General features: G+C 47.6%; 1 protein-coding gene across 7 annotated transcripts in view; it reads left to right on the top strand.

Moving 5' to 3' along the window:
• SLC8A3 (solute carrier family 8 member A3) overlaps window positions 1-16501 on the top strand; it is a 119759-nt gene that overhangs the window by 20211 nt on the left and 83047 nt on the right. For 5 of the 7 annotated variants that reach the window (XM_068398934.1, XM_068398933.1, XM_068398935.1 and 2 more), the window contains one exon: window positions 611-2422. The exons of 1 other annotated variant lie outside the window; for it this stretch is intronic. In XM_068398934.1, coding sequence (XP_068255035.1) covers window positions 657-2422 — 1766 coding nt within the window. In that variant the 5' untranslated portion in view covers window positions 611-656. The remainder of the gene's footprint in view (window positions 1-610; window positions 2423-16501) is intronic. One more of the 7 variants, XM_068398936.1, reaches the window with a different exon arrangement.

Below are 16501 nucleotides of genomic sequence, written 5' to 3' on the forward strand. Positions count from 1 at the left end.
CATTACCTCCTAACATGGAGGCCCTGTGCCTCAGAAGCTTAGGGGAGCCCTAGGACTCTTCTGGAGACTTTGCAGCCTATTAGGAAGGGATGGTTTGGCCACCCAGGTACTCCATAATTCATAACCGAATTATGTTCAACAAATGGACTTAATTTGGAGATTGCTCACTGGCCTTAAATGGTGCTTCTTGTGTTGCTAGTGATTCCTTGACTTGTCTTCACCTGGGTGTTGAGACAAGGGAGCCTTTAAATTGGTTTCTTGTGCTGAGTGAAGTGCTATGTGCTGGTGAACACCGTGACATCATTAGGTGAGTGGCAGCTGAGCACTCAGTACTCTTGTTGCACATGTTGTAGGTCAAGAGTGGGATATTATATAAATACACTTTTCCTCTGAGTTACTTTTCTAGCAATTGATCTTCATAGGCTGGGCATGTAAATACTGCAGTTTGTTAGAGTCCCCGCTAAATACCTTCTTCAGAGTGACAGAGAGACAACCCCTGCATCTCTACCAGTACTCTTCAGTGGTGAGATACTGAAGTGCGTTTGGGTAAATGTTGCATCTTCATTTTCTCTCATGCTTCCCTCCCCCCTCTCTGTTTTGTTTGTTTCAGGTTCTCAGCGTTTTTGGATCTACACAGTGGAAGTTGCATCTTGTGTATGGCGTGGTTAAGCTTGCAGCCTGTCACCTCGGCCTTCCTCCATTTTGGGCTGGTTACTTTTGTGCTGTTTTTGCATGGTTTGCAGGTGGATGCTGGCCTGACGGGAGACTCAACCAGTTCAGTACAAAACAGCTCGTGTTCAGGATCTTTTGACTGCAAGGAAGGTGTTATCCTGCCAATATGGTACCCAGAAAACCCATCCCTTGGGGACAAAATTGCCCGTGTTATCGTATACTTTGTAGCGCTTATCTACATGTTCCTTGGAGTCTCCATCATTGCAGATCGTTTCATGGCATCTATAGAGGTCATCACATCACAAGAGAAAGAAATCACAATTAAGAAACCCAATGGAGAGACCACAACGACCACCATTCGGATTTGGAATGAAACTGTTTCCAACTTGACACTCATGGCTCTGGGCTCCTCTGCTCCTGAGATCCTTCTGTCTCTGATAGAAGTGTGTGGGCATGGATTCATAGCTGGAGACCTGGGGCCATCTACAATTGTTGGCAGCGCTGCTTTCAATATGTTTATCATCATTGCCATCTGTGTCTATGTGATCCCTGATGGGGAAACCAGAAAGATAAAACACCTGAGGGTTTTCTTTGTCACAGCTGCGTGGAGCATCTTTGCTTACATCTGGTTGTACATGATCCTTGCTGTCTTCTCTCCAGGTGTGGTTCAGGTCTGGGAAGGTCTGCTCACGCTTTTTTTCTTTCCACTTTGTGTCCTTCTGGCTTGGATAGCAGATAGACGTCTGCTTTTCTATAAGTATATGCACAAAAAGTACCGTACTGACAAGCACAGGGGCATTATCATAGAATCAGAAGGTGATCACCCTAAGGGAATTGAGATGGATGGGAAGATGATGAACTCCCACTTTATGGATGGAAACTTAGTGACTGTCGAGGGGAAGGAGGTGGATGAATCTCGCAAAGAGATGATCCGTATCCTTAAGGACCTGAAGCAAAAGCACCCAGAAAAGGACCTGGACCAGCTGGTAGAAATGGCTAACTACTATGCCTTGTCTCATCAGCAAAAGAGCAGAGCCTTTTATCGCATTCAAGCTACCAGAATGATGACGGGAGCTGGCAATATTCTGAAGAAGCATGCAGCTGAGCAAGCCAAGAAGAGCACCAGCTTACATGAGGTGCGGCCAGATGAACCTGAGGAATTCATCTCCAAAATTTATTTTGACCCGTGCTCCTACCAGTGTCTTGAGAACTGTGGTGCTGTTCTCCTGACAGTGGTGCGGAAAGGAGGGGACATGTCCAAGACCATCTATGTGGACTATAAAACAGAGGATGGCTCTGCCAATGCTGGTGCTGACTATGAGTTCACAGAGGGGACTGTTGTCTTGAAATCAGGGGAGACCCAGAAGGAGTTCTCAGTAGGAATTATTGATGATGACATCTTTGAGGAAGATGAGCATTTCTTTGTGCGGCTCAGTAACCTCCGTGTGGTGGAGACCGAGGAACCTCCAGAGCTCAGTAACTCCCCATATCCGAAGGCCATATTGGCTTCTCCTTGTGTGGCCACAGTGACTATACTGGATGATGACCATGCTGGCATCTTCACATTTGAGTGTGATGTTATACATGTTAGTGAGAGCATTGGTGTGATGGAAGTCAAAGTCCTAAGGACATCAGGTGCTCGGGGCACAGTCATAGTGCCATTTAGGACAGTAGAAGGGACAGCGAAAGGAGGTGGAGAAGACTTTGAAGACACTTATGGGGAGTTGGAGTTCAAGAATGATGAAACTGTGTAAGTACCCCATTTGTCTCTTTTCCTGGGTCTGGTTTTGGTGTTTAACCCCACATTTTGCCTCCATTACAGGTGAATGCTGACAAGGGAGAGGCTCCTTTCTTCAGCTTTCCTTCAGTTTCCCTACTTACCTCTTTCAGGCAAGAACCGACAGCAGGATTTAAGAGCTCAAAGCTCTTGTCCCTTCCCTCTTGGGAATGACAAAGTGAGGCTTAGAAATACTGCAGGGGAAGAGGGGGTAGAAGGAAAATATATCATTCTCTGAGGTCTTGTACTAAAGCTAAGGGTGAATGGAGGGTTAACATAGAGAAGAAAAAGGGTAAGCTTTTACCTGGCTAGGCAAATACGGGAAAGCCTCTTTTTGAACACCAAACATAAGAGGGCACAGGAGTTTATTGCTATCCCTAGATGAAAAGTTTACAACAGTTGTTCCTAGGCAAGCAAAAGCTGCTTAGTAGATATGGGGCTTTATTTTCACAGGAGCAACATATCATACCTGTGTCCCTAAGCTGCCTGTGCAACTTGCAGGTCCGTGTGGCAGCTAATTCACGACATAGGTGCAGCTGCAAGCTGTTCTGCTGGACTTGTGAAATCCTTCCAGCTTCTTTGTCCCTAAGGCCTACCCATGTTCCCCATGTCACTTTCGCTATCATCTCCCTATGTCTGTACTTCTACTACCTGTGCTTTTTTCCCCTTGTAAAATGCCATAACAATTGGCAATAATGGTCTAAAGCACTACAGCTCACAGCCTGTCCATGTGGCTCCATGACCCAGTGTTTTCATACAGAATAAAGAAGGGAAGCAAAATAGTCTGCACCAGTCCTGTTAATTCAGCTCTTTTATTGTGTACAAAGTAGCTGATACGAAGCTAGGAAGTAATAAAGACCAGGGACGCAATAATGTCTAATTGGTTTAAGTACCTGCTGTTAACATTAGTGGGGAATGAGAAAAATCCCTTGGCTGAATAGGGAGAGGGAGGGGGGTGTGAACCTGCTGCTAAAACTCCCTAGTGTTAAGTGCCTAGGTTCCTCTTGTTAACACCCGATCACTTGAGCCATCAAAGGAAGAATGGTGCAGACTTGCAACTGGCATCAGAGAAAGGAGATCTTTGTACCAAGCCTCCCAATACAGTACCCAAAAGGATGTTAATGTATTAAATGCTATGGAATAGGGATGCCCTAATTCAGTAGCACCCTCTGCCTTAGCCCACTAAACCATTTAATCAAGCTAATATCCACAGTCCTGATGCTTGATTGTAAGTATGTGTTCTTCTCTGTTCAGCCACTATCAGAGGTGGAAAAGGATCATATGGCCTTGTCAGGGAGATAGGCCATGCAGGTTAGTCTCCTTAATTGAGCCGCAGGCTGATTTTTCTAGAGAAAGTGAAGAAGAATGTCAGCTGTGTGGTTACAGTCTCCTGTGAGTAGACTGCCTAAAATATAATGGGTACTACCTTGCTTCAGCCAGATCTTGAAGAGACTTTTCTTGCTTGAAAATGACTCATCAGTGAAAGGCCAGCAGATTTGAGGTACCAGAGAAAAAGCCCGTGAGCCCTCTTACTCCCAACTGTACTCCCTTTCTTTCATCTTCTGTCTGATGGAAGACTTACTTTTGTCCTTGAAAAGTGTGACAGAAGGTCAGAGCATACCCACATAGTTGCTTCACTTGAGTTAAAACAAATCACGTTCAGCAGGACCGTGTGCATCCTTGTGGGACAGACTCTAATGAAAATGAAGGCAGTCCAGAAAGCAAGTATGTGTAGGTTGCTTAGTACTGTGGTTTGTGACCCAGAGAAGATGCCTTAGAGCACAGATGAGGCCTTTGTGGTGTACTTAAAACTGTGCCCACACCTAATGCACTAGTGTAGCTTTCAGTTCTGCATCAGAAGACTGCTGGGAACAAAGCCTGCTAGCCACAGTGGCCATGGAGACCATGTGGCTAGCAGAGATTAATTTATTTTGAAGCTGGAATTAGAATGGCTGGCTTAACATAGCACTTAATCAAACTAATAAGCCTAACAAGGAGGGAGATCATGCCAGCCAGCAGGCTGCCTTTATTCACTCCTGGGTTTAATTTTAAATCTCCAAGTCTTCTGCGAATGGAGTTTTGGGCTGGAAACACGTGAAGGTAGTTTTCAGTAATCAGCCCTTAGCCTTTAAAGCCAGTGAACACAGATCAGTTGCTGTACTTTGCCAGCTCTTCTCTGAGGTGCAGGTGGAAGCAGCTGTAGAAAATTGGAAGCAGTAATGGGTGGGTTTAATATCTTCCTCCTTTTTTGCTCTCTAAATCTGAATGCAGAAAATAATTTTGAGCAAGTATTCAAGCTGCAAACAAACTTGAGGTAATTCTGGGACAGTTTTGCTGACCTACAGGGCAGTTTATGAGTGACTGGTCATGGTACGGCTTAGTACAAGGCTGTATGAAGACACTGGGTCACCAAATAGCCAGGGGGTTGCCTGGCTGAATATTTCAATCTCTGCCTCTTAAATCCCTTACCACTGAGGGGAACCCACCGTGAGGTACTGGTGTCCCCTGTGCACTGAAGCGGGGACTGAGGGTCCACAAAGCGTGGTGCAGAAAAGAGGGGAAAGCAGGAAGACTAAGATGGTTAGTAGACAATGCCGAGAATGGGGTCAGAAAGCAGTGAGAAGTTATGTGCTCCCCACTTCAGCCTAATCGTTAGGCCCTTGCTTAGGAAAGGTGAAACTTGGGCTCTAGTTTCCATGCTGGTGTAGGAGCTGCTCGTGGTTTTGCACAAACTCGAGATGGGTCCTGCCTCCCTCGCTGCTTTAGCCTTGTCGTTCTCCTCAAAGAGTCACTTTGAAAAGATTTTTGACTCATGGAGGAAACAAATGTATTAACAGCATCTTGCAAACACGTAAGACGGCGTTATGCTTTACTGTGGCTGTGCGTGTATGCTAAGGATCTACAGAACTGCAGCTGCAAAGAAGCACTGATCAGTGTACACCAGAGGAGAGTAAAAGCTTCAGTTCAGGCTCTCAGCTTCCTCTCTGACACACAAATTAAAAAAAACTTCAGCTCGTGTTCTGCAGCAGCAGGCAATCTGTCAGTAGTTTGTAGGTCAGCTTCCTTAAGTGTAGCAATGGCTAGATTAATCTGAGAGGTGCTGGATTACGCAGCATCCTTGAGATTAAACTATAGGAGAGGCACTGCCATCTACCAAATCCCTAGGGCCAAGGATAAGCACTTGCCCTGAAAACTAAATGGAGAAGGGGTCTTCGCTTAAATATAACAAGATAAACTAAACTATCTCAAGGTTGTTTTTAAGAGGCTTTCCGTAAGATATGTGGAATTAAAAAAAAATGAGTTGACGCAAACATTACAGAATGAGAGGGAAATGGATCCTGCCACCGGCTCTTGCTTATTGCCTCTGTGATTCTTTCTAGACTAACGTGGTCAAAGTTTCCTTACTCACATTTGGGTGGGAGCATAAGAGAAAGCAGGCTGAGATGAGGAGGCTTGAAACAATGCTGTTATTACTGAAATATGGTCCCGTGCAGTGTGTGTGTGTGTGTGTGTGTGTGTATGGATACGTATGGGTGTTGGACAGCTATAAATCAAGCCATATAATCTTGAATGCTGTCATCTATTGAGAAGGGAATTGATCAGGTCTCAAATATTTGATTGTGCTGCCTCTTTTTCAGTACATTTGTTATTTCCAAACTCGTGCTCCAATGAGAGTCAGAAATGACCTAAGCAGCTGAAGCAGAATCCTAGTTCTCTTGTTGGCTAAAAGGAAACACAAGAAATCAAACCCAAAACTTAGAATTTTTTTGCAAGATGACTGAACACTTTTCTATTAACTGATTTTGTATGGAAGTAAATGTTAGGTTCTTGGAGGTATGAAAATGTAGAAGAATGATTGACCCAGATGCTTTATCATGTCCAAGCAATAACGAAATCATTAAGAGCCAGCAGCAGGAAGTGAATTGGGTTTTAAAGGATTTTCTTTTTGCATAATAAAGGGAACTCCTAGCAAGTCATTAAATTTAATTTAAATTTTCTCTGTTTAAATTGTTTCCTCTGTTTTAAACTGTTAAATTCATATGGAAATTTGTCTAGGTCTTGCTTTAGAAAGTTTAGGAAGATACACAAGTTACCAGTAACTAATTGATATGCCAGTTAGAAGATAAAGCGACAAGTTCTGCTGTGGCCATGTCACTTGCAGCAGCTATACTGAGGTAAGGTTTAGGCCAACAGATCTACTTTGTTACTTGCCATTGTTGCTGGTTGCTCAATTACTTGCAGGACCTGAAGGCCACTGGACATGTAGCCATCTGCCCTGGTCCATAGTTCCCAGCGTATTGCCTGTGGCTCAGGAAGGAACTGTGTGTTGAGAGATGCTGTGGTCTTGAACTGGTATTAGGTGGCGTGCAGAACCTCTTTGCAAAGTCAGCATGGCTGAACTTTGGTAACATGTGGGAACCTACAGTTGTTTAATGTGTGTGTTAGGCAGAGCGCTCGGTAACAGAAGGGCTTTCTCCTCCATTTGTACAGAGACTGCTGGAGACAAACATATTAAGCCTGCCCCGATAGTCAGTGAGATAGATTTTTTTTTTTTTTGCCTTTAGGATTTGGGCAGGGCATTGCATTTAAGTTGCACGTTGCCTCTTCTTGTCTGCTTCTCCCCGGAGAAGCCCCTAGGTTGCTGTGTGCATGACTGTGGCTGCTCCACCCAGTCACCGTGAGCCTTGGACTGTCTCTGAGTGCGTGACTAGCTTGGTGGGGCTGGTCCTCCAAAGTGCTGCCATGACACTGAGCGTTTCTTCCTGGCTTCAGGCATTTTCTGACAGGGGGACTCATGGGGTGTGCATGTATGTATGCATGAACTGTATCAGAGGTGGTCCTGTCTGGGTAAAGCTCAGGTTGATGCTGTGCCCCAAGGCTGGTGCTTAACAACTGTCCCAGGCAGCCACCATGTGCTGCTGCTGCCGCCCTCTCTCCTGTGTGTTGTGCCACCCTTGTTTGGTGGGAAGGTCAGTATCCCTTCCTCCTCCTTTTCCTCTCCTGTCCACCCATGCTTGGATGCGAAGAAACCTGGGCTCTAACCCCTTGCTTGTAGTCTTGCCGTGGCGGCTGTTAGCTTTCCCCAGCAGATCTGGTGAAGGTGATAGTGGAGAAAGGTGAATGGCAGCTGTCTGTTTGAAGGACGTCATACTGAGGTTTGGTGCAATTAATTGTCCTTCCTTTTTGCCATTCAGCGCTTGAGGAAACTGTCAACTTAATTTGATCACCTACACAGTCATGGATGTGGCATTTTGAGGGGAATGCTATTAATGATACTTAGCTCTTTTGCATGGTATTTTGTCAGTAGATCTCCTGGCACTCCACAAAGGAGATTGAGGGACATTGTTCCCATTTTGTAGATGAGAAAAAAAATGCAGAGAAAGTGACTTCTCTTCCCTCCAGATTACCCAGCAGATCAGAGGCCAAGACAGGAATAAAACTGATCTTCTTGAACTGCTGGTCTGTACTCTATCCAGAGGAAGGTCTATGTATGTCCAGCTTGTAATTTCCTGATACTTAGGCCCACAGTGATGGATTTATGCAGATTGCCTGACCTCTCCGCAGCCATCGCAAATCAGATTGGTGCAGATATAGGCAGTAGCTGCGACATCTCACTATTCCCCCAAGCTGTCAACAGTAATTGCGGTTTTGGGTGCTCACTTTCCTAAATCAAATTTTGGTCACATGACATGGAGGTGCGCTGCATCTGCAGACCTTGGTTTATCTATATCAGCTGTGCTGACTCCAGTTAATGACTGAGGTCATGACAAAATTGTTTTCGTAATCTAGTCTGAAGTCTTGTTCAACAGCTCTTGTAAACTGTGCACTGATCCTAAGGCTCTGGGCTCTGGGAATAACAGCCCTCAAAAAATTAAGACTTATTAGTGGGACTCCAGGCAATGTGAATTTGCTGGGTGAGGCTGATGGTTTCCTTCTCTCAGGACATGCTTCCTTCCGCTAGAGCCTACTTGAGATTGAATCCTCCAAACTCTTCTCCTGTTTGTTTCCATCAGTGGGTAAGCTTCTTCTGGCTTTCTTTTCCTACATCTTCACATAAATTAGAAGTTCTTGATTCCTATTTTAATTCGGATTAAGGGAAAACAGTAGCAGTTGTCCTCCAGTTAAAAAAACTTTCCCCCACTATGTTGCCAGTGGTGAAAGGCTGTTGTATTTGCTTCTTGCTGCAAACTTTTCATGTCAGTGTTCTTAACAGTACCAGTTTCTAATTTAACTGAAGTCCTTGACACACGCACACTCTGGGTTTCTGCTGTAGTCCTGATGTGAGGTCTAGGTGGTGTGACCTGCAGGGGATTAGTGTAAGGCGTCAGGGAACTGTTCTGGAGTGTATGTAAAATCAGCCTGCAGAAATGTGAGACTGTGACACCATCCTGGGAAGAAGAGAAGCCCTGAGCTGACCTTTACCTTCCCAGTTAGTCCTATTGACAGGTGTCGGGGGGACATACTTGCCATATGTCCATGAAGAAGGACAAATGACATCCTCAGAGACTGTGACTTCTTGCCCATCAAGGAGGCATTTGTATGAGTTTATGTGACAGCATTAAACAGGGGAGGACTGGGACCGCAGCTCAAAAGAGAAGCATGTGGTAGTGATCAGCTCTTCAGAGCTGTGTGTGCTCTGATCAGCAGAGAAGCCCCTGGGAAGCTCATGGGTTCCTGAAGCAGGAGGCCCTTGGAAGAGACATTCTGGGAGATATCAGAGAGGGCAGCAATGTTCCTAGTTTAGAGCAAACACAGGGAAATTGACTCTGCCAAATGACACAACAAAGTTTTGGGTTTAAAAATGAACAATGGACCAGAACTCCGATCCAAGATAGAACAAGTCTACTGTGGCTTGAGTGAGCTTTGCCTTCTTTACTCATACTGACTCATGCATTACTGCATGGAGCACCTTCGCAAATGAGTGGCTTAGACATCATGCCCCCTTTACACATAGGTGTGCAGAGGCACAGGTTTCCCACCTATAGGAAGGAGGAGAAGGCACAGTTTGAATGATGCAGCTTCAGGGGATAAGAAGAGATGCTGGTGTCAAGGCTTGATAGACCATATATCACTCCAAGTATGTGCTGGGCTTTTTTTTTAACCCACAGTGGGAATGTTACTTACAGCATCATTGTAATGAGTCTGTGACTTCTAACAGATCAGAGTGCCAGCAAAGTTGAGTTAGATACGGGTTTATCCTTTTCTAAATGAGATGAGAAAAGCAGAGTTTAAAATCTCCCCAGCCAGAGGTCCTCCAGCACCTTTTTGTTGTGGCTACATAGAAGCAGCTGATCCTGGTGGAAGGTGGCAGCTGTTTCAAACAAGAGATGATTTACCTGTTGCTAGCAATGTGGCTTGTTTCTTATTTACCTCATGTCAGGATAAAAGGTGATAAAAGAATTTGTTATGCTAGCTGATAGAAGCACTGGGGACCAAGTTCATCCTCTGTGAAAACAGCAGATTTAAAGCTGGGAGGAATGTGGGCTGGTACATATTTACAGCTGTCTTAGCAGATGGGCTGTTGACAGATGAGGCCCCTCAAGTCTCTGCCTCGGTGCCAGCACGTACTGCTGTGAGCATTTCAGCTGAGCCAGTCCTGGTGTTGAACAGGCCCTGGCTACTCGGCGTGTCGGGCCCTTTGGGTCATTTATGCTGGAAGGGTAGCAGGGTGGAAGTCTGAACATCAGACAGGACCAGTTCTTCCTGCCAGGGTTTGCAGGACCTGTCCTTAGGAGGCCGACAGAGATGTCTGCCAGGCTGCCTCGAAGCCTGAGCAGCCTCACGTGGAGCGTGTTGCAGCCCCAGAGCTGGACTGCAGCGCCTGGAAACCCTCCTCTGGACATCGGATCCCTGACAGCCTCCGCTGTGTCTTGCTACTCTCCTTCCAGGTGCTGGCGTGGAGCCCTTCTGAGGATTAAAAAGAGGACAGGACTTGATGCTCTACCCCATGTGAGCAAAAGCCATGGCTCTGATCTCCTGGTCCTTCTGTTAGATGGTGGAAGATCTCCTTCAGTGTTTTTAGGTGCTGAGGAGAAAGGAGGATTTTTCTCTCTCTCCCCCGTTCACCTCTCCAAACAGAGATTCCAGGAGTGGGGTTGCTCCTGCCTGTGCTGCAGCTCTTGTGCTGAGTGTGTTGTATATGGTTTATCTGCTGCTGTACCTCTTTGGTGCTCCATGTTGTTAAAGTGAAATGGGGTAGGAATTACCTTTTGTGCCTCTCTTTTTCTTTCCATGAGATAAGCAAGCCAAACAGATCCTACCCTCGTAAAAATCCCCACCTGAGCACCATGCTGCTCTGCTTTCATCCTTTAGAGAAAAAAGCATGATAAAGCTATCAATATTTAATGTAGAAATCCTGCTCTGCTTATCTTTGCTTTACCTGTCTTCCCTCCTGGACTGGTCTCTCCTTTACCTCATCTGCTTGAGAGTTTTGGCTTAATACCTCTGTCTCCACCTCCCTTAGTAAAGACAACTGGACCATGATGCTGTTTAGGAAGGATGTGCCAGGACCAGTGACTTGGCTGTGCAAGACTAAATAAGCACGGAGCGCTCTGTTTTCTAAAACATCAGAAATGCTTCTTTATTTTGGTGTCGATTGTGGTTAGTTTTGATAGCTCACAGTAGTTTTCTCTTTCTGTAGTGGAGTTGGGGAGGGAGAATGTGTGAACGGGCAGTTTTTCCCAGATGTGTCCTGTTAGCTGACACCACCAGAGGTGGGCAGAGCTGTGAATAATGGAAAAGTACGGTGAACGGACTGTGTATGAGCGATAACTGCTTGCCTAGCAGTCAGGCTCCTAGGGTTTCATCAGCTGGATCCTGCAGAGCAAGACCTGAAAGCTGTAGCATCAGATGCTTGGCTGCTGCTGGCCTGTGAGGTTGTAGCACTGTGAAAGCATGAGGAGCTGTGTGCGCTTTATCTCAGCAGTGACCGTGGTGCCTGTCCTATAGGAAGGCTGTCATTTTCTGTAATTAGCAAGTTCTTGGCATAACTGTCTTTCTTGCTCTTTTTGTGGCCTGACAAGTGAAGCAGTGCTAGACGTGGTCTGTGGGAGTCAGGTCTGATGGCAGCTTCAGTAGGTCATTAGACTTTGTGGTGGGCAGCTGCTGCTGGCTTTCCCTTGAGGTGACTTAAAAATTTTGGCTCAGGAGCCTGATTATCACATCCTTTGTATGGTACAGAGCAGCAAAAAAAATGCGTAACAGATGTGACATCTCTCCTGGCCTGACAGCAAGTTGTAGACAGCAGTCCTGGAGAGGAGTGCAGGGTGATTTCCCTGGTGCACAGCCCCCAGAGGAGAGGATAGAGAGGAAAGGAGAGCAGCAGTATGTGGACAGGTGGCTTTTTTCTCCTCTGAGCTCTCAGGGAGCGGTAGGTCCCATGTGTGTCCCTGTGCAGTGCTTCTGGCTAGCTGAGAGCCCGAGCAGGTGAGGTGCCATGGCACGGAGGTGGCTACTGGCAGTTCAGGAGTACCGCTCCCCAGCACGCTGCTCACAGGCAGGCTGCGCTGGGACTGCAGGGCAGCTGGTTTTGCAAGCCCAGTGCTGCAGCTCCCCTGGGAAGATTTGGTTCATGAGGAAAAACTGAATGAGTCCAGACTAACATGGAGAGCAAAATCCAAGGGTTGAAATAGGCCCCTGGGAGCATAGCTTTGGGCACCCCAGTGTGGGAAGCACGGCCAGCCTTGGGGGCTGAGCTGCCTTGTCCCGGGGTCACTCCAGCTGTCTCTGAGGGACCGGCGTAGCCGTTCGCAGCTCTGGGGTGTTTGAAGGCAGGGCAAATGGATGAGCAGGCTGGGGGGGAACCTCGCCAGCCTGCACTCTAGTGACTGGAGACCCTGTTTGGCCTGGCCTGGGACTGTTAGTGTCCTGCCTTTGGGGACTGCTTCTCAGGGTCTTTTCTAAGGAGGCTGAGACCTCCCTCATACATCTAGCCTGTCATGTGACACCTCGTGTGGCACAGTGTCTCCTGACCCCACGCTGGGAAGGGAGCCCAGCGGCCACGCTGGCAGGGGATGGTGGCTGCCCCCGGCGAGGGATTTCTCCCTTGCGGTGCAGGGCTGTCCAGGGTGGCAGGCGAGGGAGTTTCACAGGGCTGCGAGCTGGCGGAGGAGAGTCTGAGGAACAAGCAAACAGCAACAACAAACTTCTGCTAAGGGTACTTCCCTTCCAATTTTGGAGGGAGATGACATTTTTCAATCAAATTGCTGCACAGAGTAACAGCCCGCTCCCTGGAGGGTACAGCTAATGGAATTAAAGGGTATCTCTCTCTTGTTCTGGGCGGTGAGAGCTTCCTCGAACTGCTGCCCAGAATACTTGTGAGACACCCTATAATTCAATTAGAAGTACCCTCCAGGGAGCATATAATTATATCATATCTATGAAACGTAATGACAGCCCCCTCATATCACATGGTGAGCAACTCTCTGCTGCTGCCCAGAACCTTTCACCGGTAAGGAACTAATCTGCTTAGTGCAGATTGAACTCGGCGGCGTACAGCACTTACCCAAATGCTTCTAAAGGGAATCCCTGCCAGCGGAATAAACCTGTTAGCAGCACGTGAGCATCACCACCCATGCATCCCTCTTCTGAACTCTCGAACCAGTCTGACCAGGGCTGCTCACCTCCACCCTCACCACCCCTCTGACCAGTTTGGTCTCTGAAGCTTCCTGGGAATTTTGAAGGATGGGAAGTTTTCTTTAACCCTTTAAACTTGTCTTTTTGCCCCTTGTTGGGTGGTAATAGCCTGGGATACAGAGTGTGCTGAAGGGATTGAGCTCCATAATAGGCAGTGTCCTACCTTCCTGCTGATACCCTGTAAAATTTTGATACCAGTTGGGATGCTCTGGGGAGAGAAATAATTATAGTCCCTGTTGAAATGCAGCCACCTCCGGCGTGAACCACAGCGTCACAGTATCTGAAATGGTTTAAGGCTAGAAGTGAGGAGCACCCAAACTTCAGCACGTAGGGGACTTCCATGGGATACTGTAATTCCAATTAACTCTTACCAGAAGCATCAGCTTAAATCAATCTGCAGAAAACCGGAGAGTGAGGGCAGGGTGGGGTCTTGGGGTGACTTTGAGTACCTAAAGAAATCACGGGGAAGAATTTCCTTCCCCACTGTAGAAGTCCTCTGGGAAACAGTGTCGGCTGCCTTGTGATTAAAGGATACCCCTAGTCCGTACAGGTCTGACAATACACTGCCGAGACTGTAATGCCCCCAACCCTCCTGTAGTTCAGCAACTTCAGACGGCTCTCCCAGAAGGTTCATCCACCCACACAAATAATTAAACCCATCTACCTGTCACAAGATTGTGGTTTCTGTGAGTGCTGTTGTGTTGCTGGCTGTCAGCCCCAAGGTGTCTCTTTGCACTCAAATCCCGGAGCTCTGAGTGAGCTGGATACCTCTGGAGTATAAGATGGGAGCAGGGAAGGGACCTTTGAGAGATGACAGGGGCAGCGGGCAAGTGACGTTTGCTCCTGTTAGGAGGCAGGAGAATGTTGTGCCGACCTTGAAGGCAGCAGATCCGAATGCCAGTGTGTGTGCTTGACTGGATTTTTTGGTGTGAATCACCAAAGGTGGAGCAGATGTGTGTTTAGATGGTGGTGGTGTCTCCCTGGGGACAATTACGTGGGGAATCACTGGCCAGGAGGGCCCTGGTGGGGTTATGTCCAGGGGTCAAAGGAGCTTAACTGTGAATTGCTAAGTACTCTGGAGACAGGCAGATAGAGAATGTCATGGTTGTCATGACAAAAAGAAATGGATGAGAGTTACTTGCTGAGAACCATGGGGCCTTGGTCTTCTCCCCTAACGTGGGGCTGGGTCTTGGTTTCTCATTGCAAGGCCAGTACTTCAACCAGGACTTCAGTAACAATCACTGCTCTCCTACATTTGCACAAGGAAATCATTGTGCAGTAACACCTTGGTTTTCTGTTCCTAGGGCAATCCCTTTTACCAGCTGGCTTGTGCTTCACTTGTCCTTAGAAACTGCTACATGCTTTTTCTGTAACAAGGTGGTGGAACAGTAGCACGCCCAAGGTTACCAGACCTCCTGTAGACAGAGCATGGAGAGTGCCTGAGGAATATTGAGGTAATATTATTTGGTTACCTCAGGCAGTTTCTTGTATCAGTTAAAGGTATTTTGCATTTATTTTTCTCCTTTCATATGGAGGGATCCCAAATTGCTCAACAAATTGGGCAGGAGGATTGTTGTATCTACCAAGCAAAAGCTGGTGCCTGTAGGTATGCTGTGTTTGACAGCCTGCAGCCATGGTACCATTGGGCAGGGGGTGATAGGGCGAGGGGATGCATGGGTCAGGCAGGTTTGGGGCTGGCACAGTCGGCAGCAGTGTGCCCATCCCACGATGAAGGGTGCAGTGCTCTTGGGGAGTGTGCAGTGACCAAGGTGTGAGCACCTGGGGTGCTGAGCATCCTTCAGATCTGGATGGATAATGAGAGAGAGTTTGTGTGGTGCTCGGTTGAAAACACAGGCTCCGGAGAGCGGGGCAGTTGGCACGGCTGGGATGCAGGAACTCAAAATGCATGCTTTTCTTCAGCAAGAGCACCACTGCTGCGGAAATCACAGCCTGCCTTACCGCATGGCCACCAAGTAGCACCAGGTGCTGGGGACAAAACCTCCCTGGGGTGGCCTCTCTGGGGTGGCCTCTCCAGGGTTGCCTCTGAGATGCTTCAGTCATTGTGCCCAGGTGGGGCACGTTGATCCTCTTTGGGAACAGAGGTAGGTTGGTGGGCTTTACGTCACGCTGTGGCACTGGTGCCCCTGCCACCTCCAGCTCCCACAGCCCTCTCCGAGGAGCCCGCTTGGATCCAAATGTCAGCTATTGCTGCGAGGCTCCTGCAGGGATGTGGAGTCTCACCAGAGCCCTGCCATTTAAAGCGTCAACCTCTTGCTAACCCCTTAGCAGCTGTGGAAATACCGATCTGTTTTTACCTGTTTGCAACAACTGGGCACACTGACCCCTCTCTCTGTCACACGCAAGCCACCTATGTTGTGGGCAGGAGGTGATGCCACTGTCTCCTCCACTCGTGCTACCCATACTGTCCCCAATAAGGACCTGCTCCCAGAGTCTGGTGAGTACCTCTGTGAATTGTGGAGACTGAAGTCCCATCTGTAAAGGTGGCAGGGTCTCACTCACAGCCTGCTCGTTAGCTGACATCAGGGCATGTGCCTCTCAACTTGTGCAATAAGCCCTTACTCACTCTAGCCTCTCTCCAGAGACCATTAGGCCTTGACCAGCCTGAGAACCTACAAGGAAAAGCTTTTTTACAGCGAAGGACAACCAATTTGCAGTGGGTAGCTGTTAGATTGTGCTATTTCTAAGTGTGGGAAGGTGACTGGGAACAATCAGGATGAGTTTACCATAGCAGATCATGCCTGACTAACCTGATTGCTTTACATGATGAGATGCCTCAGTTGATGGCCGTGGAGAGAGCAGTGCATGTCATTTGCCTTGGCTTTTGATTTTTGACGCGTTATCCCATAGCATCCTTATAGCCAGACTGTGGAGATGGGGCCTTGATAGGTGACTACAAGATGGATTAAAAAACTGTCTGGTCTGTCAGGCTGAAAAAGTAGCGGTCAGTGATTTGAGGTTTAACAGGTAGCTGGTTCCTAGTCACAACCCTGAGGAGTCATCATAAGGCCTGAACAGTTCAGTATCTTCATCCACGCCAGGGATGATGGAGTGACATGGAGCCCTGCCCCAGTGAGCCCATGGGGACCATGATCCAAGGGGAAGGTTGGTATGCCGGAGTGTGGGTTGCCAGCTGGACAGGCCTTGAGGTGCAGCAGAAATGGGCTGACAGGAGCCTCTGGAAGCTGGGCAAGAGAAATGCAGGTCCGGTTCCTGGGATGGGGTCAGCCGCTGCCCTGGCTCTGCAGGGAAGGAGGTGTGCTGCGGGGAAAAACTACTCTGTTCATGCAGTTTAAACCAAATCAGGACTGAAGCAGTGCATTGATTTATCAGCGATGTGTAATTAGCTGGCAATCAGTGAACTACATAAGGAGGATCAATATCAACACAGTGGAGAAA

Source organism: Nyctibius grandis, chromosome 4, assembly GCF_013368605.1.
Source record: "Nyctibius grandis isolate bNycGra1 chromosome 4, bNycGra1.pri, whole genome shotgun sequence".
Lineage (NCBI taxonomy): Eukaryota > Metazoa > Chordata > Aves > Nyctibiiformes > Nyctibiidae > Nyctibius > Nyctibius grandis.